Consider the following 25,934-nt stretch of genomic DNA (forward strand, 5'->3'; position numbering starts at 1 on the left):
TAGTGCTCTGTCTGTTTCTATGGAATAGAAACTATTGTGGAATAGTTTGAACAGTATTGGTATGAGGTTCTCTATGAAAGTCTGATAGAATTCTGCACTAAACCCATCTGGTTTGGGCTCTTTTTGATTGGGAGACTTTTAATGACTGCTTCTATTTCTTTAGGAGTTATGGGGTTGTTTAGATGGTTTATCTGTTCATGATTTAACTTTGGTTCCTAGTATTTGTCTAGAAAATTGTTCATTTCCTCCAGATTTTCAAGTTTTGTTGAATATAGGCTTTTTAGTAGAATCTGATGATTTTTTTTAATTTTCTCTGATTCTGTTGTTATGTCTCCCTTTTTATTTCTGATTTTCTTAATTTGAACACACCCTCTGTGCCTTCTTGTTAGTCTGGCTAAGGGTTTATCTATCTTGTTGATTTTCTCAAAGAACCAGCTTTTGGTTCTGTTGATTCTTAGTATAGTCATTTTTCTTTCTACATCGTTGATTTCAGCCCTGAGTTCAATTACTTCCTGCCTCCTCCTCTTCTTGGGTGCATTTGCTTCTTTTTGTTCTAGAGCTTTTTGGTGTGTTGTCAAGCTGCTCGTGTATGCTCTCTCCCGTTTCTTTCTGCAGGCACTCAGAACTATGAGTTTTCCTCTTAGCACAGCTTTCATTGTGTCCCATAAGTTTGGTTATATTCATTAAATTCTAAGAAGTCTTTAATTTCTTCCTTTGTTTCTTCCTTGGCCAAGTTATCATTAAGTAGAGAATTGTTGAACTTCCATGTATATGTGGGCGTTCTTTCCTTATTGTGGTTACTGAAGAGCAGCCTTAGTCCAAGGTGATCTGATAGGGTGCATGGAATTATTTCTATCTTCCTATATCTGTTGAAGCCTGTGTTGTGACAGATTATATGGTCGATTTTGGAGAAGGTACCATGAGGTGCTGAGAAGAAGTTATATCCTTTTGTTTTAGAATGCAATGTTTTATAAATATGTTAATCCATTAGGTCATAACTTCTGTTAGTTTCTCTGTCTGTTTAATTTCTCTTTCCATGAACTGTCCATTGATGAAAATGGGGTGTTGAAATCTAGTATTATTGTGTGAGGTGCAATATGTGCTTTGAGCTTTAGGAAGGTTTCTTTTATGAGTGTAGTTCCCTTGTATTTGGAGCATAGATATTTAGGATTGAGAGTTCATCTTGGTGGATTTTTCCTTTGATGAATATGAAGTGTCCTTTATCTTTGTTGATGACTTTTGGTTGAAAATCTATTTTAGTCGATATTAGAATGTCTACTCTTGCTTGCTTCTTTGGACCATTTGATTGGAAAGTGGTTTTCCAGCCTTTTACTCTGAGGTACTGTTTGTCTTTGTCTCTGAGGTGTGTTTCCTGTGGGCAGCAAAACGCTGGGTCCTCAAAACATATCCAGTTTGTTAATCTATGTCTTTTCATTGGGGAATTGAGTCTATTGATGTTAAGAGATATTAACAATGATTAATAGTGATTTTGCTTCCTGTTATTTTCGTATTTAGAGGTGGGATTATGTTTGTGTGCTTCTCTTCTTTTGGTTTTGTTTTAAGATTACTTTCTTCCTTTTCTAGGGTGTAGTTCTGGGCACAGCCATAAACCAGAAGTGCCCAGTCCAGAGGACTTCTTCCTTGTGTGTCCTGAGTCCACCAGGCATGTCACTTGGAGCAGAAAAGTTTGTCTTACCTCTACTCTCAGGTGTGTAGTTACTCCTGGCAGCTGGCTTTTAGCTCTTGGCGAGGGCAACAACTGGCCTCTCAACCATTTCTTTCATACACTGTCCTATTTAGCCCGGGAAAATCAAAGTTCCAGAGACTGGTAATTTGGCAATTAGATTTACATGTTAAATTCTCAATAATCCACACAATAAATTCACTGCCAATTGATAAAGATAAACTGCCCACTTAGACAAGATAAAATCGATCTAGTTCACCTAAATCTGGACCATCCTCCTCCATAGTCTCTATCTTGATCTCTCTCACTTTTCCTCCTCCTCTCTCCTTCCTAGACTGCTCCCCCCCACCTACCTTTCCTTCTCATCCAATAATAGGCTTCACTTTATCCTGGACCTATCTTGCTGCATAATGATTTCATCCTACAGGTTATTGTTTTCATTTAGACATAAGGATACATGATTATGTGTCATATTGACAAGGAATGGATTCTAATGGCTATCCTCACTTGTCAACTCTATGAATGAACTATAATCCAGAAATGGAGGGCTTACCTGTGATCTAAATCTTGAGGCTAGAAGGCAGTCTAGGAGTGTCAAGATTAAGCAGTAAAGGAAATTACTGAAATCAGAAAACTGGTGAAGCTGTGTTCCTTCTGGCAGCCAGACTTGGTAATGTGTAATAATCATTCAGGTGGTACTGCTTATGAATGGATGAAGGAATCCTAGGGAATAACTGAGGTTTGGTTCTGTGAGAGGAAAGGCCACTGGTGAAGGTGCAGCCTATTGTGAGTTGAAGGTCCAGAACTGAAGGGGTCGTACAAAAGAGTTAAAGCTGGGCACCATGAAGAGAGCCTATGAGAGGCTATTGGTGAAACCACAGCCTAGGTGCAGTGCAAGACCCCAGTGTATTGAAAATGCCAGAGTAATGATGGAGTTTGGCTACACTGCTTTGTGCTCCTGGAAGATTGTAAGACGGTACCTGCCCAGGAGCTATCTTTGCATTGTCTAATGAAAGACACACACACACACACACACACACACACACACACACACACACACACACACACACACAGAGAGAGAGAGAGAGAGAGAGAGAGAGAAAGCCCATTGTCCCTCTGACAGGTATAGCTTCCCTTCTCCAGCATCTTAAAACTCCCTGAGTGAAACTTAAAATTAACCAGATAGATTGCCAAGAGAGTGTGTTTAGTGAATATTTGCTGGCTTGATGGAAGGTATCATAATGTGGGGCCAGAGGGAACCATGACTAAAAAGTGACCTTCATCAAATTAGCCTTTAGATGAGTTTGTGAAGTGGTTCAAAGATTAATGATTATTTGCAAAGGCCTCAGACCACCAAAGGACTTTACATCACTGGGAAAGTGAACCTTGCTTATTTAACAGGAAACTGAGATAGGTCCTGAAGAGCAGGAGGAAGGGGTTGAGACTAAAAGAGGTCTGAGTGCTCTATCAGAATAAGAAAGAAGCCAAAGGGTTTCAAAGTAGAAGGAACATGTTTTTATTTTCCCAAGTAGATAATTTCCAGTATACTTTTATTGTAAAAGAAAACAGCCTGATTACAACAGAATGTGTCTCTTATTTGGGGACATTTGTCAATCAACAAATCTGAGGTAGATGTTCTGTTTTCGAAGCTTTATCATGTTTTTATTTTTATTTTTTGTTTTGTTTTTTGACCTAGAATGCTCACAGAATCCCATATGCATGAACATCCATGTAATTTTTTTCCCCTTGGGAGTACCCCTTGGGGGACATCAGCATTCAAAGCACACGCAGATGAGTTTAAAACAAGATAAGAGTATATATATATATAAAACCACAGATGTTTGAGGATAGACAAAAGATGCATATTCAGTAAAGCAAGGAGAAAACTTTCCCATATACACCAACAGATATTATAATCATTATTTCTATGTGGAGGAATAAGGGAAGTATGTGGATGTAGTATAAAATGATATAGTGAAGTTCACCGATCGCCCTTCTATGAAGTCACTGTTTGTTTTAGAATTTGTTGACTCAGTTCAGCATGCCTTCCAAGAAGGTATGACACTATCTGCCCATCTCACGTGTCTTTCTGTGTGGGATGCAGTAATGACAGGACCTGTAATGTATCTTGGGAAGTGGTACAGGCTCAAGGTGTTAGACATGGGGGTTCTTGAGAACTTCACTAGGAAGGGTTTTATTTCAGTGGATTTTTGGTTATTACTGATGTAAATATCTTTAAAAATGGCAGTTGGCAAGTGTGTAACCATTTGCACACACACACACACACACACACACACACACACACACACACACACACACACATATATATATATATATATATATATATATATATATATATGTATGTATATAAAAAACTATTCCTTCCAAACATCCTCATTTTTCTAAGTGTGAAAACTGGGTTTTACTCCTATTTTGTATTGTTCCTGTTCCAAACAGAATTTCTCTCTGTAGCACTGACATTCAGTGTAAATTTTTTAATTGTACATTGTACTTTATTTTAATAGCAGCTTGTGTGTGTGTGTGTGTGTGTGTGTGTGTATGAGTGTGGGGGGGGAGTCTGACCGTCTTGTCTGTGTGTCTGTCTGGGTATGTAGGCCATAAACTTAAAACTGTAAACATGGTCTAAACAAACATATTAGGCTTGAGAATCTGACTAAACCTTTCCATAAGTATCCCTGGGTCATTAATATTCTGCTGAATGAGGCTCCTCTTTGAACCACCATGTTCAGGTTGTGATTACACATCATAATTCCTCCCTCCGTTGAATCACACAGTCACAAAAAGAAAGAAATGCGAGATTGCAGTAACGTTGGAAATGAATGCTGCATCCTCAAGGATTAGCACCTCTTACATGAATGACTACCCTCTTAGGTAGGTGTACACAAACAGACACGAACACACATGTACATAATACACACAAGTAGTACAATGAATTTAAGCTTATTTCTGACTGGCTTACAAATAAACACAACTCAGACTAGGATTATTTCACTTAGCTTTAACAATTACTGGGCAGCAACTCCCTCATCTACTCTTCTAACTGCTGTCCTGGCTATCTTCCCAAAGGTGTACCCCAGATACTTGTTTCTCCTGGCCATCTCCCCTTATGTCAGCTTCGTCCTCTTTCCCTGTTCCTCCTCCTTTTCCTGGTCTGTCTTCTCTCTCTCCTCCACCCTCTACCAGGTAACTCAAAACCCACCTACCTCTAATCCCTCCAGTAATGGGCTGTAGCCAATTTGATTTACCCAATAGTTTTAAATCAAGGATGAAGGTTTGCACACAGAATCTTGTAAACGTGAGAAGTCAGTGGTAGGTCTAGACCTTTGGTTAAAGAATTTAGCATTACAATACATAGCAACAGACCAAAGCTCAACACATACACATACCGGAAAACTAGCTATGCTCAGAAATGCTAAGTCCTTGTGGTTGATGACAGTGCCCTCCACTGCCACATTTAGGAGGAAAGACCAGTCATGTCATTTGTCAATCAAGTACAGGTACATGCTCATTGATTGTAGTTTCTCTCAATTGAGGAAGCTATTCTGTTTCTCTGGATAAACACATTCCCTGGAAAAGAGGAATTCAGTAGGGACTGCACAGTCTCTGCTCTGAAGGAGCTCCCTTTTGAATCATTAGGAATCATGAAGCATGAAGTCTTTTCTGTAATGGTGTCTGTTGTCACATGAAATATAAAAAAACAAGGCAGCCACTCACACTGGCACCAGCTATGCTCTAGTACTGTGGTTTCCCCCTACCAGGGTCTCCATGTAGCTGCCACCCAACCCGCTATTCTCTTGTGGAGGATCATGCTCCATTCCCAGCCATCTGCCCACTGTGGTTAGCTGTCGTAAATCCCCATAACCTGAAAAAAAATCAAAATTCTAGAGGCTCATAATTTATGAGTTAGATTTATATCAGTACATCCTCAACCCACAAAATGCCTGCACAATGAACTTAAAATCTAATTGATATAAACACAATCCACACACCTAGATGGGGCAAATGAACACACCCTACATATATTTATGTAAGAAATCCCTGATACTTGTGGCTCCCAGGACTGTGTGGTTCTGGCTCCTCTTTCTCTCTTATAGTTAAGTCTTGTCTACTCTCCTCCATCTTCCCCTCTGTCTCTCTGTCCTTATCTCTAAAATTCTCAGCCCCCCTTCTTTTTCCACTGCCCAATCACAGGCTGTAGCCTTATCTTTCACCTGTCTACACCCGCACACAGATAGCAATCTACAGTTTGTAACTTCGACTCAGGCATGAACTACACAAGAATAAACCTTTCCAAGAAGAGATGGGAATTCTCAATACTCCATGTTTCCATTGTGACTTCTTTAATGCAGTGAGCTCATTGACAATAATATGAACATATTTCTGATAACTTTGTATTCAAAGAGAAAACATCTCAGTGTTTTGTTTAGGAGAAGTGAGGGAAGTTCACGACAGATATCACTGATGTTCAAATATTGCCAATTATGACCGATGACAGGATTAGTCCGGAGAGACAGGCAAATTAATAAGGAATAGCAAACCTAAGGCAGAGGGAAATCCTATAGTGCACAATGGATCAAGAGTCAGTACATACACCACTGTGATCCCAGGAGGTCTGCCCCTCCCCTGGGAGACATTACACAAGAGGAAAGTCTGTGCTCAGAAAACACCTGGTGGTGACCAGCTCCGATTTCCAATTCTTCTGTGTTAAGCAACTGGGATGGTTTCAATAGAATCATAAAGAGATAATGCTCACTCCTACGTTAACTTCCTGCTTTCATTTTTTTTAAGTAAAGCAGATCATGAAAGCATGAATTCTCCATTCGTGAATATGAGAGATAGAGTTTTAAACTAGCTCAAAACTCAGCAACAGGATCTGTCTCAGGAAGACAGATAGTTAAAAATGCAGGAGGACTGGTGCTGACTCACTGACCCTCCGGATGTCACTGGACGTTAATAAATGAGTAACGGGTTCTTTTCTGCCCCTGTGATGTTTGTTCAAGCCCCCATTGTGTTCTACAGATAATGTTCCAGCCATTATGTCCTGCAGATAGTATTCCAGGAAACCGGGCCAAAGCCTAACCAGATGTGTATCAGATGCAGATGCTTTGTCAACTCTGACAAACATTTACGCTAAAGGACAGGAATCAAGATCTGTTCTCAGGAGAATGAGGGCTTGACCTTTCCCCTGGTTTAAACCCTAGAGTCTTAAGAACAATCCTGTGACTTTGAGAGTTTCCCCTTGTGACATTTTTGGTATTTCCTTTTGACGTCCTCTCATCTCCTGGGGCTTGTGACTTCTTCCTTTAAATAGCCCTTCTCCCAGCCACTCAGGGTCCAACTTCTGTGCCCCTGCGTGGGATACGAGTCTCAACCCCAGTGCACTTGTTATCGATAAACCTCATGTGATTGCAGCAAGGACGGTCTTGTGTGAGTTCTTGGGGGGGTCATGTCATCCCGAGACTTGAGTGAGGGTCTCCCCGCTCCAGGGGTCTTTCAAATAAGATTCTATTAGTAGATCTGAGCTTTCAAATCACAACATATTAGCAGAGATAACGTGGAAACATTATCTGTGAAAGGTTCCACTCACAGGCTAACATAGCATGCTGTGACCATGGACTTTGAAAGAGCCCATGTTTCCTGCATGCCCATGTGCACCTGCTCACAGTTGGGCTGTAATCCAGGTAGTGCACAAAACCTCTTCTGTGGGTTCCCGGAAGTCCTTCCAAGTGACTTGTGGGAAATGTAGTCTCAACCAACGTGACGACATCAACAAGGGCAGTCAGCATCAAACTTCCCTATTCAAACATCGCTTCTCAAATTTGTGCGATTGTCCTTTTAAACACTGCGTTTGGATCTCTGATATGGAGGTTGGTGCAGGGAACAGCGCCGCCGTTCTGCCGATCTGAAAAACTATGCAGGGTGCTGTGTAGGGCGCAGTGGGAGGTGACGAGCTGGTTTGGAAATAGGGGAAGATACTGACCCGGATGTGCTGTGCCGGCACAGGTTTGAAGGGGAGAAGGTTGGAAACAACAAGATGGCCAAGGTAATTTGGGTCGGCTGACTGCCTGTGCTGAGATGCTGAAGGGAGCTCGCTCATCTTCAATGCGGAAATGTGATTTCCCTAGCTGACCAGTGCTCATGTGGCTGTATTCTGATTCTCGGGACATCCAGAACACGTGGATATCTAGCGCCACCTTCGCTTTACGTACTGAACACTACTACTTGTTTGACTCAGTTTCCTAAAGTTCTGAGTGTCCAGGGACAGAGAGCTCTGTGAGGGTGATTGTTGTGTGGGGTGTTAGTTACATTTCCTTTGGAATGAATTGTTAAATTTATGGATGCCTCGGTTTGAATGGGAATTTCTAATAGAAATCTCTGTGACCGGAATCATCACAATACATGTCTATATAAGGCACAGAGTAATCTTGTAATTGGCATGATCCTGTGTTTGCCTAATCCACATAATTATGGATTTTACCCATCAAATTAAAAATTGCTAGGCAGTAGTACTTCAATAGTTCTGTCTGAGTATGTTTCCGTCCAAAATTTGGACTCCTTTTCAGATGTACGAGATGACTTGGTGTGATGAGAGAAAGATCGCTGGGTATGGCTGGAATGTCTGAAAGGGAAAGGGGAAAATGGCTCTGCTTCTCTGCCAGGATCTGTACATCGTTGTCTCATCATGTGCTTTTCTTGTGTCTGTTCACATTATCAGCAGTGTCTGAACTCTCTTAAATTTTTCTCTGTCCCTCAATGTGACATTTAGGTTTACTGATGCACCCTAGATTGTTTTAGAAAGAATTCTCTAAGTTTTTCAACTGTGTTTGAAAAACTGTAAGATAAATTTGGAAAGCTGTGGTACACCTGGGGGTCTTACGATTTTCACATAGGTTCCTGTCCATGCAAAATGCACAGTTTTCCTCTTAAAGGGTTAAGAGAATAGTTTACTCCAGAGCCGTGTGACTAGCCATGATCTGAGAAAACAGATTTAGTTTAATCCAAATTCCATACTCCAACATGGAATCAGTTTCATGGTTTTACAGAACAAATAATGTCATTAACCAAGGCAAGTTTAAAATACATTGGTGTGAGTCTGATAGAGGCATGTACTATGAGACATGGGATATACTCCATGCACCTAAGATACCTTCTAATGAGATTTTAGCTTTTGGACTGGTAGAAGCTCATGTTCTGCCAAGGCAGTGGGTTCTGAGAGGTTTTTATCTATTGCCAAAAGCTTTGAGGTCCACTATGGAGTGAGGCAGGGACTGACTGTCCTGAAGAGAAAACCAGCCCAAAGTAAGACAGCTACCCCTGAACCTACAAAATCCCAGTCTCTGATCCTCAAGGAACTTCCACATGGGCCATCATTCTCTGCACACACAGACTCCTTCCAAGAGTTTTTCCTTTACAGCCAAACACAGGTTTTGTTTTTTAGGATTTCTCCTCCACAGCCCCTCCCCCTCTCTCAGGTGATCTTCTTGATATTGTCACTCTTCAGTCACACCAAGTGTTTGTGAGCCAGTGACTGGCTTATGGCATTAAAGTACTCTCGGGAAGCATGGGCTTCGGACTACCTTTTTTGCTTGCTGGAATTTTCAATAAGTTTGCAACCATATCTAGAATAAATAGACATTTCCTAGTTAATGTTACTAATCAGTAAGGAAATTATAACAGTTTATAAAGTGGGAATCATGTGCTACCTTTTACAACAAAACACACTCCTTACAATGTTGAGAGGGTACAGCAGCATAGTCAGACATAACTTACAAGCGCCAAATATTTTTATATATTTAAAATTAAACAGCCCAATGATTAAACAGTGAACTTACGGGTATTCTATGATTCATTTCTGTAATATCTGCATTTTGATGAGTCAGGAATCCTGGAGTTCAAAATTGTCCTCTCCTTCATAGTCAACTCATTGTGATGAGACCCTTTGTTTTAAAAAGATTCTTAAAGCATAGGTTTTTTTTTTTCCCCACATAGTAACGACTTCTGGTTGGTCTCAGTTCTGAGCACCAGTGACCTGACAGAAACCCATCCAATTGACATCTTCTAATTATGAAAACTTACAAATGTGCTTTAAGACGTTCTATGGAATGTATTTGAAACCTTAAATTCAAATTTTCCCTAGCATCCTTTTGTTAATGACTAGATTAACAACTAGATTAGAAACTTGTTTCCATTTGCTGTGTGGGGAAGGACTCTCTACTTTGCCTGCCTTGACCATTCCTCTGTACTTACAGGGAATGTTAGTTATCTTTGCATACTCTTCTCTGTTATTTTCTGTCATGGCCTCATGGAGGTTTCTTCTGAATTTACATGAATCTTTTGAGAACAGCATTGCACTTCTACAGATGGGAAATGACAGTTACATCTACCACTGTCCTTCACATGAGATATCACTACCGTCCAGGCTGTAAGCTGTCATGTTGAGATTCCTTCCTCTTCTTCAGGGAGGAGTCCAGTCTCCTATGATGCGCAGTCCTGCCCTTTTCCTCAAAGGCTCTTTTGATTTCATCTAAATATTACAGTGAGTGATGACATGAATGAAGGACTTACTGACTTTAACAGACTGAGTATGTTGGTATTTTGTGTAGCCAGTATCCTTTCCTGGTCCTGCAATACTTTCCCCAACTGTTCCAGGAGACTCCCCAAGCTCCAATATTTGGCTGTAGGTCAGTCAGATCCTCTCAGAGGACATTTACCTCAAGCTCCTGTCTGCAAGACTAACAGTATTACTCATTGTGTTAGGCATTGGTACTTTGCTGTGGAATGGTTCTCAAGTTCTGTTAATCAAGGGTTGACCAATCCCTCAGTCTGTGCTCCATCTTTTCCCCTGCACTTCCTGTAGGTAGGACAAATTTTGGGTCAAAGGATTTTGTCCTTAGATTGGTGTCCTTATCTCTCCAATAGGAGTTCTGCCTGACTACAGGAGAAAGCCACTGTGGATTCCATATTCCCCACTGCTAGGAACTCAACTAGAGTCTCCCTCATAGACTCCATGGAGCCTCTTGCATCCCTGGCCTCAGACTTGTCCCAGAGATCCCTCTTTCCCAGTCCTGTCATCGAATTTCATTCATTCTTCTGGCCCTCTCTCCCAGGCTCTCACTACAATGAATCCCCTAACCACCCATGCCCCTCCCTGTCGAATTCCCCACCCACCTCCATCCCTCCATACATTTCTGATGACTATTTTATTTCCTCTTCTAAATGAGATTCAAGCATCCTCCCTTGGGCCCTCCTTGTCATTTAGCTTCTTTAGCTCTGGACCTAGCTTAGTTATCCTGTACTTTATGGCTAATATCCACTTATAATTGAGTACATACCATGCATGTCATTTTGGGTCTGGGTAACCTCACTCAGGATGATGTTTTCTAGTTCCATCCATTTGCTTGCCAATTTTATGATGTCCTTGTTTTTAATAGCTGAGTAGTATTCCATTCAGCCATTGTGGTATATCTGGATTGTTTGCAGTTTCTAACTGTTACGAATAAAGCTGTTAATGTTTTTTTATTTATGTATACAATATACATAGGAGTGAAAATGAAATCACACAAAACCAAACCTCTGGGACCTGTTGAAAGCAATCCTGCAGGTGAAGATTATAGCTCTAACTGCCTGAAACTGTGAGAAAGACCATGGGGAAATGATTGAATAATACATTGAGGAATTTGGCAAAAACAAGAACAAATGTAATTCAAATCCTGTCAATGGCAAATAATTTTAAAAATAATTAGAAGAGAAATAATTGAAACTAAGTCAAAGAAAAAGATTCAAATGATCAACAAATTCACATCAGGTTCATTAAGAAGATAAACAAGATTGAGTGACACTTGACCCAGATCCAAATGATCAGTATCAGAAATGAACAGGGAGACATGACAGTGGATACCAAAAAATTTAGACTATCATAAAGGAATATTTTGAAAGTCTTTCCAGTTTAATTGGAAAATCTAAAAGACATCACTCATATCTCCTTCATGTAGACAGCATACAGATGGGTTCGTTTCTTTTTTCTCTTTTTTTTCCGAGCTGGGGACTGAACCCAGGGCCTAGCGCTGGCTAGGCAAGTGCTCTACCACTGAGCTAAATCCCCAGCCCCTGGGTTCATTTCTTGACCCCTTCTCCCAGCCTGTGTCTTTTGAATGGAGGACAGTGGGTATAATTGTTCTGGTATGTGAGTGTTAATTCTCACTGTGTTCTTCATCTTCAGTGTTGTGTTCTCAGTGGCCCTTTGTGTTTCAGTAATTTTGGCTTCCCATTTCTTTCCAGTTTCTTGGCTATGCTCAGCTCTCTCTTGAGCCTACAATGGTTCTTTCTGTATTTTCTTTATGTTTGGTTTGTAAAGTAAAATTTTTTAATGCTTTTTATTTTGTGGATGGTTTTCCCACGATCACTCTTTCAATCACTGTGTGGTGTGCGGTATCTTAGGTTGGATGTCATTGTCTTTTAGGAGTTGGAATGCATTACTCCAGACTCCTCTGGCTTTCAAAGTTCCGTATAGGAATTAGCTGGTATCCTAATAAATGTGTTCTTTTACTTGCAGGTTTCAGTATGCCATGAGGATTCTATTTTCTGATATCCAATTAAGTGTTATGAGTACTTTTTTTTTTATTATTATCGATGTACCTCTCTTAGTTTCATGAAGATTTCTTTTACAACCTTCTTGAAATCATATCTGTGTAGTGGTAATTTAGTTATAGTGCTCTGGATTCTTGAATGAAAGACTCTCTCTCTCTCTCTCTCTCTCTCTCTCTCTCTCTCTCTCCCTCCCTCCCTCTCTCCCTCCCTCCCTCCCTCCCATTAATTTTTGATGTGTCTTGGCTAGCATAGAGGTTAGGTACTTGTAATCCTCCCTGGGCCTAGCATATGTTTCCCTCTGGGGTTTCTGGTTTAACACCTTCTAATTCTATGTTTTATCTTTGCTGTCCTCTTACCTTCTGGGGAGCTGCACCCATAGGGCTCCTTACCCCTTCCACCTACATTATGGATGATTTTTCTTCAGTAGCTCCTAAGTCTGATCTGTCTGCCTCTGAGTCATGAGGAATCTGCCTTTTCTCTTCCCTATCTGTCCCAAGCCCAGGAATCCTAAAGGTCCTACCTCTGTCTGCCCTGCCAAGCTATTGGCTGCTGGCATCTTTATTTACCAATCAGATCCAACTGTGGTAGGGTAGCTCAGTGTCTTATGTACAGACACTATGTTAGCTGTTTTGGGGACCAAAATTAGTGTTAGAATACAAGCAGCATTAGGCCAAACCCACTTCACCTATGCCATTGCCTGGTCTTTTCACCTTGTCTAACATTCCTTGTATGTTTCCTTCCCACAGATTTTTTTCCTTCATTTATTTCATATTGTATTAGTCAGGGTTCTCTAGAGTCACAGAACTTATGGGTAGTCTCTGTATAGTAAGACAATTGGTTGATGACTTACGGTCTGCAGTCCAATTCTCCAACAATGATCAGCAGCAGCTGTGAATGGAAGTCCAAGGATCTAGCAGTGGCTCAGTCCCACAAGGCAGGCAGGCAGGCAGGCAGGCAGGAAAAAAAAAAGAGAGAGAGAGAGAGACTCTTCCTTCTTCCAATGTTCTTATGTAAATCTCCAGCAGAAAGTGTGTCCCAGATTAAAGGTATGTACCACCATGCCTGGAGCTGAGATCTCCTTGCCTTAAGCTCCTGGGATCATAGCCACTTTGCTTCAAGATCTCCATGCCAAGATCCAGGTCAGAAACTTGTATCTCCCAGCCTCAAGATCAGGATCATAGGTGAGCCTTCCAATTCTGGATTGACAACCAGGAATAGCCACTACACATACGCTTAGCTTATTTTATCCAGATCATCTATTTCACTTGTAAGTGCTTATATGCTTGCTATCTTCTGCCAATTTATTCTATTGAAAAAAAATTTTTTTAAGTTTTCTTTTAGAATTATTGGGTTAGAGTTTGGATTGTTGCTAACAGAGTGTTTCTCTTTATTGAATTTCACTTTCCTTTTTTTTTTTTTTTTTTTTTAGATTTATTTATTTATATACAAGTACACTGTAGCTGTCTTTAGACACACCAGAAGAGGGCACCAGATCTCATTACAGATGGTTGTGAGCCATCATGTGGTTGCTGGGATTTGAACTCAGGACCTCTGGAAGAGCAGTCAGTGCTCTTAACCACAGAGCCATCTCTCCAGCCCTGAATTCCAGTTTCAAATCCTGAATTGTGTAGTCATTTCCATTATTGTAAAGTTTTTGCTTGTTTAGGCGTCATATAAGCATTTATACTCCTTAAGTTCATTGTCGTGAATTGCGCTGAGCTGCTTCTTCATGCCTTTTTGAAATGTTTTGTAGTCTTTGATGAAGTTTATGACTGTATTTCTAAAGTCTGTATCCTAATACTCATCTAAGAACTCTGTAATGGCAAATATTTGTATCTTGTATGTTGGTGGGGGTAAATGTCAGCATGATTTTCTTATATTGCTTATTTTTATATGTGATCTGGCCATATGGTTTTTAGGAGAAAATGCAGGCATGACCTAGCATTTACCCTATCTGCAGCAAACTTAAATGCTGTTTTGTTTGTTTTATGTGCCTGACTTCATAGCAGCTTCCTTTATTTTTTCCAGTTATTAAAGAGCTCTATATTCTTTTAACCCAAATACATTATTTTTCTTTATATTCCCCTTTACTGTGATTTTGAGGTGGTCTTCATATGAACTTCTTTCATTTGAGTGAACTTTAATTAAATCATAAAAGTAAAATAATCAGGGAATTGTAGTACACATGGTTAATTTGGGATAACATTCAGTGGAGTTAAGGGATGCAATATGGTCACTTTTTTTTTTCTCTTTTTTTTTTTTCAGAGCTGGGGACCGAACCCAGGGCCTTGCGCTTGCTAGGCAAGTGCTCTACCGCTGAGCTAAATCCCCAACCCCGCAATATGGTCACTTTTGACAATATGGCTGATGCTAGATTTGTGAGCACAGTCCAAAAAGAAGAAAGCAGGAAATAGGCTGAGAACAACAGATGAGACTTTTTATTAGAATACACAGAGAGGAGCACCAGCTGTCCTGGAAGTGTGGGATGGTGGGTTGTGTGAGGAGAGAAACCTGGCTTGGACCTTTTAGAGCAACAAGTGAGGGGCTTGGGAATGAGGAAGTTGATGCTGCTCTAGGAGCTCCCTGCTGGGCTGCGGTCTCTCCTCCTTGGTATTGTCTTCTTAGGTAAGACAGATTATCTTGAGAGACAGGTGGTACCCCAAAACATAGTTCTCTGACTTGTAGCAGACAAATAAAATTGAGGAAGGTCAGCTGTAGTCACATAGGAATCCTGTTTTTACAAGCAAGACTATGAGATGGGGCAAGACATTATTATTTCAGACATGAAAAGACAAGTGCCACACGTTCTGTGATCAAGCTTCTTGTGACTGACTCACCTATATCAGGAGCACTTCTGGCTGAGATCACTGGAACTACTCCACTCTGCTTTGTGGTAAAGCAGACCACTCTGACATTACAGGTGACTTTGCCAACTTACCCCTTCTTTCAAGAAACAACTGTCTGAATGGTTAACCTGTGTCCACTTTGGGAAACTGTTTGATTGAGGAGAGCCTTCAGGAGAGAAAGTTGGACTTTGTGCCTCATTCCCAAGCCCCTCATTCTGCCCCTATCAATGGGTACAGCCTTCTTTCACCTCTGTTTCTATATTCCTCAATTTCCCATGAGAGCGAGTCTGACTTTCATTGTGTGAGACTCCCTGTCTCTTCTGTCTTTTGGACCTTTATGCTGCCTCAGAGATCTAAGCAAGTCAGTCACAAGTTGAATCTAAAGGGCTGTAAATCAAGTGAAAGATGCAATTTTTATTCCATTGGTCAGTAATCTCAGGAAGAGGAAACCTGGAGGAATATTAATCAATAGATATTCTTCTTCATTGAGATAAGATGAAGGAATGCTTGGGTACTGATCCTGTCCTGAATCCAAGGGATTTAAGATCTCAAATGGCAAAGTGTGGAATGGGTGGACCAGGGATGAAAAATAAAGAAAAAGGCTTAAAGAAGACAAAAGCAGTAGCTGGGAACAAGACGTATTGTTTAAACAATTGACACAAAGGCAAGCAAGTTTATTAAAAAGGACAGCATTCAATATAGTTTTGGTAGACAAAAATGGCCAAGATCACCAAACATCAAAATCATACAATGTTGGCGGTGAGAGCACAGGGTAGCTCAGAAACAGCTGCCTTGGGGCAGAAAACCACAGTCACAGGAGAAGTGTGAGATCCCCGTAACTGACTCCTTCATGGCACTGCATCTTGTGTCAGATTTGCCTGGTCAATTCCACTACTGGATGAAGACAGAGAACTAAAGTTCCCATTGTCCTTTCATGGGGCCTCTGAGACAGTGTTGGTTCAGGAGAAGCCCCCACAGTGACAGAACTTACTGTTCAATTTTCTGAACAGTACCATTGTTAATATGCTTTGATTCCATTTGTCTACAAATTGTTCTACCCACTGGCTGCTCAAACTCCTTATTCTTGGTGCAGTGTCAACTGCATCTCTCTGTACATGTTCATGAAGCCAGCCCTTAGCAAACACTGCATACACTGTATGTGCATCTTCATTGTATTTGTCCTGGTGGTTGTACATATTGGCGTTGAGGAGTTCTTTCTCCATCACTGGCTCTCTACCATGAAAATGTACATAATGTGTGCGATATTATATTACAATGATAGGACACTGAAGCTCCACTTTCCCAAGATTTTACTATTTATTTTTTATTGTTCTGGCTAGAGTAGTGTGCACTTGTGACAAACTATACTTAGGCGAGTATAGAAATGTCAGTTGAGGAAATACTCTGTAGGCTCAGGCTGTGTGCCACCCCATAGAGCATTTTCCTAGTGCATGTTGGAGCATGGCACACACTGATATTCAGGGCAGAACTCTCGAGAGGGTAGTCCTGGATTCTATAAAGATACAGGCTCTTAACTACTGAGCCATTTATCTCCCCCGCAACAGTTTTAGTTGGCTTTGTTCTCCATTTTATGGTTCTTACAAACAGTACCACATCAAGTATATTTCTTCCTTACTTATGTCAGAAGTGCTTCCAGCTCTCCTCTCATTTAGGGTCACCTTTGGATGTATATGCAGAAGCACTTGATGCCTCTTTGTATTTAGTATTATTGATGGTAATAATTAGCATAATGTGTAAGATAATTGTGGTTATTTCTATCCCAGGATAGTTTCCTAATGAATGAGACTCAGAGCATGATTAATTTATTTGCCATTTACCCAATTACTCAGGGATTACTCCTAATCTATTTTTCTAAAGCTAGACTGGCTACTTCCCAATCTATGTTCCCCAAATTCTTGCTGTTTGAGTGTTTCCAGAATTGTTTCTCCTCCACCAATCTGTCTGGTAAGGATTGGGGCCATTTCACTTGGGCCTTGCTGCTGATCTATCCTGACTACTGGAGACCTGTCCTCACAGCTTTCTCTCCTTCCCTATTTCTCCTCCTCCTCGTAGATCTTTTTGGCACCCCCCCCCCTTGTTCTGTCAGTGAAGCCCTGCCTACCTCTACCGTGATAATTGGCTGTTGCTAGTTATAATCAATATTTTAAATTGGGGAGCATGTTTTACACAAAAATTGCTGTTGAACTTGTGGTAATTCACTTGTCTTGGGCAGCCAGATACTGAGGTACAAAATTTAGCATTTGAATACATGGAAGCCCCATACCAACCCCAAACAACAATTGTCTTTTTGAAACTTTTTTTTTTCCAGGATATGTTGTCATTCTGGGATGTGGCTATATATTTCTCTGGAGAGGAGTGGGAATACCTGGGTCCTGCTCAGTGGAATTTATACAGGGACGTGACATTGGAGAATTACAACAACCTTGTGTTTCTGGGTGAGGATACTTTCCATGACGAATTTTTAATTAATTGTCAGCATGAAAGTTGCTCCTTTTGTACAATATCTCATGGGAACTTCCACGTCCATCAGTGATGTCCATAGGGCTACTTTTAAAGAAAATAAAAATTATTCATATAGCTTAGAACTATTTCCTCTTGTGTTCATACCTCCCTCTTAAAGGTACCATTTGTATTAGAACATAAGTGGTACACCTCGAAGAGCACGTCACACATTTCAGTTATAAATGTTCTCCTTGTAATGAGGTGTGTGAAGCTCAGGACCTGCAATTTCCAACTTCCTCCTAAGGATTCTGCCTTGCCCATCAGAAAACACATGAGAACCAGCGCTCTATCCTCTTTTGTTATATCTTCTCCTTCCTTATTCACACAGTCCTGGAGGGACATTTTATTTGCCACATGACCACTGTAACAATGTTGTTCCACTTTTCCCCCAAACAGGTCTTGCTTCCTCTAAGCCATACCTGGTCACACTTCTGGAGCAAAGACAAGAGCTTTCAGATGTAAAGAGACAAGTGGCCAATTCTAAATACTCAGGTATGTCAGGGTAGGATGTCAGAGAACAGTGTGGAAACTCTAAGATCTTATATAAATCCATTGAGATACAATATTCTAGTATAAATAATCTAATTTTAAATTATATATATATATATATATAATTTAATATATATTCTTATTCACCTTATATCCCACTCACTGTCCCCCTCCTGGTCAGCCCCTCCAACAATCCTTCCCTCATTTGCCATCCTTTTCTCTTCTAAGCAGGTGGTTGCTCCCTGGGTATCCTCCCCGCACCCTGGTACTTCAAGATTCTGCAAGTCTAGGCTTTTTCCCACTAAGGCCAGACAAGGCAGCCTAGCTTGTAGTCTATATCCCACATATCAGCAACAGCTTTCAGGATATCCCCCTTTCACATGAAGATAAAGCTGCTCATCTATTGTGGGAAATACTAAAAAATGCCACCATCCCACATTAGGCACCGACTGGCTATTCTCATCTTCTCAGACTCTCTGGCCCGGAGCTCCCGAATCTCTCTACACAGCTTGCTACGATCCCATGGTAGGTCACTACCACGCCAGCCCTATGCATCGACCACCCACCTCGCAGTTAGCTGTCACAAATCCTTGTAACCTGGTAAAATCAACACTGTAGAGGCTTGTAATTTGTCACTCAGATGTATATCAGTTAATTCTCAGCCCACAAAATGCCCAAATGAAGAACTCAGAGCCAACTGATATTGATATAAGCTGCCCACTTACATTGGACAAATTGTCCTGTTAAATCCATCTGTTATATAAGCTACCTGTGGCTAATTAAAGCCACATGGATCTGGGTCTTCCTTCTCTTCCTCCGTCTTCCTTCCTTCTCCTCTCTCCGTCTCTCTTTCCCATCTCTAAAATTGTCAGTCCACTTTTTTTCACTGTCCAATCACAGGCTGTTGCCTTATCTTGGGCCTGCTCTTACCCGCATATAGACAGCAACCCACATTTCCCCCTTTTTGTCCAGTTAAAAGGCTCTTTCCTCTCAAATATAAATTGAACACAATTATTACCATTTGTAAATTATAAAGTATAAGATACACCTAACACCCAGTCCATCATTTTTGTCAATTAAGTAGAACACTCAGTTATCTATCCTAACTTAAGAAAGGCTTAAAATCCGTATGTTATGTCCTGGCTAGCTTGTATACTATCTGAACACTATCCAGTTAAATATGTTTGCTCAATACTAAATAGCCTGGGTAGGCTATGCAACTATAATTAGTCTTTAACCCCACCAGAAACCTGAGAACAACCAATACTCCCTGAAAATATAGGAAGCCTAACACAGCTTCTAGAACCAAGACAAGTTGTAGAGACAACTGCCTACCTACACAGCCCCAGTATGTCAGGAAGTTGGAGCATCACTCTTCAGACTTGTGGCCCAGGAATCTGACAGACCTTAGTGAAACAGGAATTATTAAGAATTAGCTTATTCTGTCTTGGTAGAACTAAGGTGTCCTAACCTATAATTTGTGTCCTTTTGAGGACAGTACAGGTCTGTAGGAGAAATAGGCAATTTCTGCCCTGTGGCCATCTGACCACAATGTACCTCACCTGCAAGTACATGCTCAGTTTCTTCTTTGAATCCACAAATGGGGAGCTGTTAGGAGCAGATATGTCTCAACAAATGATAAATAACATTAAATGTCACATTCTGTGGATGTTTGACATTTTTGAAAACTATCTATCTATGTAAAGTAATCTGGACTGTTGTCCATAACTACCCTCAACTGTTTCTAAATCAAATATCTTGTAAGAACCCTAGCAGTTAACTCAGAGCCAAGAATTTGCTATGTGGCCCTTAACTTGTATTGCTTAATCATTCCAGATTAATTTATAATAACAGTTACGGAAAGACTGGGTCTAAGCCTTGTATTGTTAAATTTATTGCATAGGCACAGTGCCTATATGAGAGTAAGAATATTAATCTCGATTTTACATCAATAAGAAATTCATACCAATGACAACCTTAAATTTGTATCAAATAAATTCTGTACCAAAGTAAGGAATTATGACTTCAACTTAGTAACTATTATAAATATTTCTATCAAATGAGATTATGGCTACATAATCAATTCTAGCTCTTCCCTCCATTTTCAAATCATGACCATTGTTAAATTCCCCAGAAAGAATAACTTCCTCTAGACCGATAAGGCAAGAAAACAGGGCAATGACTCTTCATGACTACTTCTAGCTGTATATGGGTCTTGAGATATTTTTGAGTGGGGAATAGGGAGAATCATTGTTTGGCCTTAAGAAGGCCACACCAACAATTGTTGTAGTCACTGATATCTGTCCTAACTGGATCTGGCTAAAAGTCCCTGAGATCAGGAGTTTAAGCAGGTCAGTTCAGCATGTTTGGCGATGAGACTCACCAAAGTGTACATTCTGTAATATACAAAACAATACAATCTCAAAACAAAATTTAAGTATCATCAAGATATCTGTATGGGTTGCATCAGTCTGTTTAGGGCATACAGACTGGTTAGGATGAAATTCTGCTCCTTTTTGTTTTATTCTCTTGAATCTAGTTTTTCCAGGGGTCTCCCTCTATCAAATTTGATCCATATAGCTCTGGAAGATGTCCAGAGCCTAATCACCTTTTCTAAAAACAGAATGACTAAACCTTTCTCCCAAATCAGCATATCCTTCAGCCAGCCACGAGAAAAGCTTGTATCTTGTATTCTCTCCCAGAGAAATAATATAACTGCAAATCTCAAAATCACACCCATTTTGAATTAAAAAAATTCCAAAGCCAATGAGGTAAACTAAAGTGCTGTGTGAGGCTATTCGCAGGCTTCTCTGATTTGTCATGCCAGGAAAGTAACCCAAAATTCCCATGCCACCCACATTAGAGAATATGAGTTTCCTGTAGGCTGTATTATACCGTTATCTGTTATGCTCTCTACCTGGAGCTGTAGACTTATATTTATTAATACCTTTTATAGTAGGTAATTATCACTGCTCTCTACTTGGAGTCAGTGACTAATTTTTCCCTATCCTAGTTCTGAACTGCAGGTGAAATTCCCCATATGATTCAGACAAACTCTGTATATAAATTTTTCTTAAAAATAAACAAACCAGACTTTGAATGAAATCATACTCCAATCAACATCTTCTAAGGAAGCAGGCAGCTTCCGTTCTCCAGCTCTCTGACTCAGAGAAGCCATCTTGTTTGTTTTCACATTAGGGAACCTCAGAGCCTATGAGCAGAGACTCCCCCTGTGTTTCTTTGTTTTAAGGTTCTTGCACTTGAGTCCACATGATTTGTCTCAGGGCTACCTTTCTCTCCCTTAGAAAATAAAACTCTAACTCCAGACCGATAATCTTAAATTTCTAGTGAATTCTTGCCTAACAGGTTGCTACATATGAGCCATGAGGCCTAGGTCCAGCCCATGTATGTTCTTTGATTGGTGGTTCAGACTCAGAACCCCAAGGATCCAGGTTAGTTGACTCTGTTGGTCTTCCTGTGGAGTTCCTATCTGCTTTGGGTCTCACAATCTTTTCTCCTATTCTTCTGTAGGAGTTCGCAAGCTCTATCCACTGGCTTTGGGTGTCTGTATCTGTCTGAGTCAGCTCCTGGGTTGAGACTATCAGAAGACTACATGCTCGTTCCCATTTAAAAATCTAATTTTCTGTCTTTTTCTGTCAAAGGAGGGCATAATTTAACATTTAGAATGTTTTGAGTCTCATTATCTTTGATTTCTTCTACCATGAGATTAACCTGTGTTTTCCCTGGCAGCCAAAGCTCTGTCATTTCTATGTAATCTTTAACTTGGGCATTTATTTATTTATTTTTTGTAAGATATATGTACATGCATTTTTAAAACTGTTTTTAAATAGAGTTTTCTCTATCTCAGCTAGCTCCCACATGAATGAGACAGAGACTCTAAGATTTACTTGGTATGCTTTACAGCACAGTTACTGGAACATTAATAATTGGGTCTAATCCTCTAAGGTAATCTGGCTAGTTCCCAGGCAAAGTACCCATGACGTTTGCATTTTAGTACTTGTCTGGCTCTCTGAGCTTCAGGGGATTTTCCATTATTTTTGTCTGGACCCCTTCCTTATAGAGAACACCCGCCTCCCACCCAACCTCTCTGTTCTTCCCTGGGATAGCAGAAGTGCAGCATGTTCTCTCTTCAGCCCAGCCATTGGCTGATCAACTTTTATTGACAAGTTAGAGCATAAATGGGGAACAATGTTTACACAAACTTAAGATGAGATTCTAAGAATGAGCACTACAATGCCATGTGTGGGTGGCACAAACATATGGGGGCAGAAAAAACAAGCATTTGAATAATACATGGATAAAATGCGCAAAACCATTATGCCTAAAGATATGCATAAAACTCTTTTCTTGAATCTTTAATGTTTTTAAGGAAAGTCTTCTTCAGTCACCTTTCAAAACTTCCAAAACAAAACTCTCTACTTAGACTATAGATATAATATTATATATACATATACTATATAAATATTGTTTATTCTGGTGTTTTCCAAATTAGACTAATTTATCCTTTGTTTTTAAGCTACTAGTGAAATTTGTGTCTCTTTAAGGGGCTGATTTGCATTTGCATAATGCCATTGTGGTTTTTCTTTGTTGATATTATGCTTTTGTACATGTTTGATTTTGTTTAAAATTCTATTCCCTCCTTGCTCTATGTTGCCATAGCCTTTTTACTTCAAGGAAGTCTACATGATTTTCACTTATTCTGAGTTTTAATTTGTACTTTACTGACTTCAGGTACAGAAAATTGAGTGTATCTTATCATTTATACAGATAAATGCGAGTATGAGTAAATGTTGGTTTTTAAAAAGACAATCAGTATAAATATACAGATTTTTGCTCTGTTTTCATTCTTTTCTCAACTCTTACTCAGCAGGGGGAAAATACTATATCTGCAAAGAATATGGCAAAGTTTTTGAGGGGAAAAAAGTATTTCGAAATCACCAGATAATTCATTTAGGAATGAAGCCCAACAAGTATGAAGAATGTGGCAAGTCCGTCCGTTTTTCATCCCTACTTTCTGAACACAAAAGAATTCATGCAGGAGAAAAACCCTACAAATGTGAAGTATGTGGCAAGGCCTTCTGCATTCCATTATTACTTTCTAAACATAAGGTAATTCATATGGGAAAGAAACCCTACAAGTGTGAAATATGTGGCAAGGCCTTCAAATTGCCATCAAGGCTTTCAAAACATGAGAAAATTCATATAGAAGAGAAGCCATACCAGTGTAAAGTATGTGGAAAGGCCTTTCGCTCTCCATCATTACTTTGTGAACATGAGAGAATTCATACAGGCGATTTACCCTGCAAGTGTGATATATGTGGCAAGGCCTTCCGTTATCCATCATTACTTTCAAAACACAAGGTAGTTCATACAGAAGATAAACCCTACAAGTGTCAAGTATGTGGAAATTTCCTCCGCTCTCAATCATCCCTTCATGAACACAAGAGAATGCATATGGGAGAGAAACCCTACAAGTGTGAAATATGTGGCAAGGCCTTTGAATATCCATCAAGAGTTTTAAAACATAAGAATGTTCATTCAGAAGAGAAACCATACAAGTGTAAATTATGTGGAAAGACCTTCCGCTCTCCATCAGCATTTCGTGTACACAAGAGAAAGCATCCAGGAGAAAAACCATAAAACTGTGAAGTATGTGGCAAGGCCTTCCATTATCCAACAATACTTTCCAATAAGAAAATCCATACAAGGGAGAAACCATACAAGTATGAAGATTGTGGCAAAGCTTTAAACTATCCATCCATACTTTCTAAACACAAAAATAATTCATACAGAAGAGAATCCCTACAAATGTGAAGTATGTCGCAAGGTCTTCAATTATCCATCAAGACTTTACAAACAAAACAGAATTCATACATGGGAAAAACCTTACAAAAACCTTACAAATATGAAGTATGTGGCCTGGCCTTCTATTGTCCATACTTTCTGAAAAGAAGAGAATTTATACAGGTGAGAAACCCTAAACTTGTGATGTATCAGTCAAGTCCTTCAGAACTTCCCAGATTCTTTCTCCTCATTTGATAATTCATTCTAGAGAGAAACCATACAAAAGTGAGAAATGTGGAAAAGCCTCCTCTACAAAGTCATACCTATATCTACAAAAATTAGCTCACAATGAAGAGAATATTTACAAATCAAAAGAACCTGGCAAAATGGCCAACAAATTTAGGGATGATCAAAGAATTCATTCTGGAAAGAAATCATACAAACGTGGCAAAAACTTTTGAAGTTCCATTGCATGGTATGAACACAGGATAATTCCTATTGGAGATAAACACCACACATGTGAAGAATGTGACAAACACTATTATCAGTCTTCTGGTCTTAAGCGACATCAAAGAATCCATCTGTGAGAGACACCACACAAGTGTGAAGGTGCCAAGGTCTTTTGGAATTAGTGTAAACTTGAGGAAAACATAATTCATACTAGACTGAAATGTCACAAGTGTGAAAATGTTACAAACCCTTAAATAAGCTTTCTTATATTTTTTAACACAAGGTAGTTCAAACTGGAGTGAAATAGTATAAATGTTAAAATGTTCATAAAATCCTAATACTTCTCCAGACCCTAAAAGTTATCTTTGTTTTAGAATTGAAACCCTTATTCTATACCAGTATGTAGAAAAGTAATCACTTGTTTTTATGTTGTAGGAACTCATGGTTAAGAAATTGCCTTGAGTCTCACATGACATATGGACTGTAGTATTTCAAAGTGTTATAACTGTTAAATCCTTTATGAACCTTTCAAGTTGTAGCCTATTTTACTTATGAAGTAAAGGTAAGGTTGGGGAAAATGTTATCATTTAAAGCTTTGTGGATAGAGCTAGCATGTTGATTTGGGAACAAACTTAATTGCCAACAAGACCCATAGCCGTGTTAATATTCCCAGTACCCACAAAATAAAAGAGGTAATTATCTCTGAAGTTTGTCCTCTGACCTCTATGCATTGGTCTCCACACAAACAAAAATTTGTGTACCTAGCAATAAATAAACTTTAACTATGCTTTTGAAATGACTTTGTGTTTTATGTGGACAAGCATCTAATTTTGTTGACAAGAACTAATTCTTGTGTCTCAATTGTTAGCACCATGAGTTCTAGAATCATTGGAGTTGCAAGCCTCTTGTTGATTTGTAGGATTTATCTTGATTAGTTTAATTGATTTCAGAAGATCTGTTGATTGTGATTGGAAGCCTGTTTGCCTGAGATGTTGTAGTATAAAATAATACCTTGAGAGCAACTATTCATCAATGTCCTGCTTCCTGACTATGGAAGGAACATGACCAGCTGCTTTAAGTTCCTGTTGTTTTAACTTTCTCACTATGTGTTATAGTTGAAATAGGAATTTGCCTAAGGGCTCATAGATTTGAATGCTTAATCATCAGGATTAAGCACTGCTGGAAAAGGATTAAGAAGTGTGGCATCATAGGTATGTGTGTCACTGGGGCCATATTTGAGAATTCAAAGGTCAGACCCAGTGATACCCTCTTTTAATGACTGAGTCAGTATTGATAATTCTCAGCTACTTCTCAAGCTCAATGTCTGCCCGCATTCCAACCTGCTCCCTAGCTTGCTCCCCTCAATAATTATGGACAGACTTCTGAAACTGTTAACAAACCCCAACTAAATGCCTTCTCTTATAAGAGTTATCCTGGTTTGGTGCCTCTTCATAGCAATAGAACACTGAGTAAGACTCCATTGGTTGTGATGGTTTGTATAAGCTTGGCCAGCAGAGGGTCTCTATTAG

General features: G+C 39.7%; 3 protein-coding genes across 5 annotated transcripts in view; all 3 read left to right on the plus strand.

Moving 5' to 3' along the window:
* The window catches only part of LOC120100761 (zinc finger protein 728-like), a 56,315-nt gene extending 31,114 nt beyond the window's left edge, over positions 1-25,201 (plus strand). The window contains 2 exon segments of the mRNA XM_039103576.2: positions 23,039-23,946; positions 23,948-25,201. Of these exon segments, the coding sequence (XP_038959504.1) occupies positions 23,039-23,946; positions 23,948-24,118 (1,079 nt within the window). The 3' untranslated portion in view covers positions 24,119-25,201.
* Positions 1,731-23,175, plus strand: LOC134485873 (zinc finger protein 728-like). 3 transcript variants are annotated; one of them, XM_063282855.1, is made up of 6 exons: positions 1,731-7,572; positions 17,468-17,594; positions 18,058-18,153; positions 18,593-18,675; positions 21,517-21,602; positions 23,039-23,175. In XM_063282855.1, the coding sequence occupies exons 1-5, from the start codon at positions 7,336-7,338 to the stop codon at positions 21,535-21,537; spliced, it is 564 nt and encodes a 187-aa protein (XP_063138925.1). In that variant the 5' UTR covers positions 1,731-7,335; the 3' UTR covers positions 21,538-21,602; positions 23,039-23,175. The 3 variants fall into 3 exon arrangements, with proteins under 3 accessions (XP_063138925.1, XP_063138926.1, XP_063138927.1); XM_063282856.1 differs by having other exon boundaries at positions 1,733-7,572; positions 18,622-18,675; XM_063282857.1 differs by lacking the exon at positions 18,593-18,675 and having other exon boundaries at positions 2,754-7,572.
* The window catches only part of Zfp455 (zinc finger protein 455), a 118,947-nt gene continuing 117,435 nt past the window's right edge, over positions 24,423-25,934 (plus strand). The window contains exon 1 of the mRNA XM_063281440.1: positions 24,423-24,564. The gene's annotated coding sequence lies outside the window, so the exon portion shown is untranslated. The remainder of the gene's footprint in view (positions 24,565-25,934) is intronic.

The sequence above is a fragment of the Rattus norvegicus genome, chromosome 2, assembly GCF_036323735.1.
Source record: "Rattus norvegicus strain BN/NHsdMcwi chromosome 2, GRCr8, whole genome shotgun sequence".
NCBI lineage: Eukaryota > Metazoa > Chordata > Mammalia > Rodentia > Muridae > Rattus > Rattus norvegicus.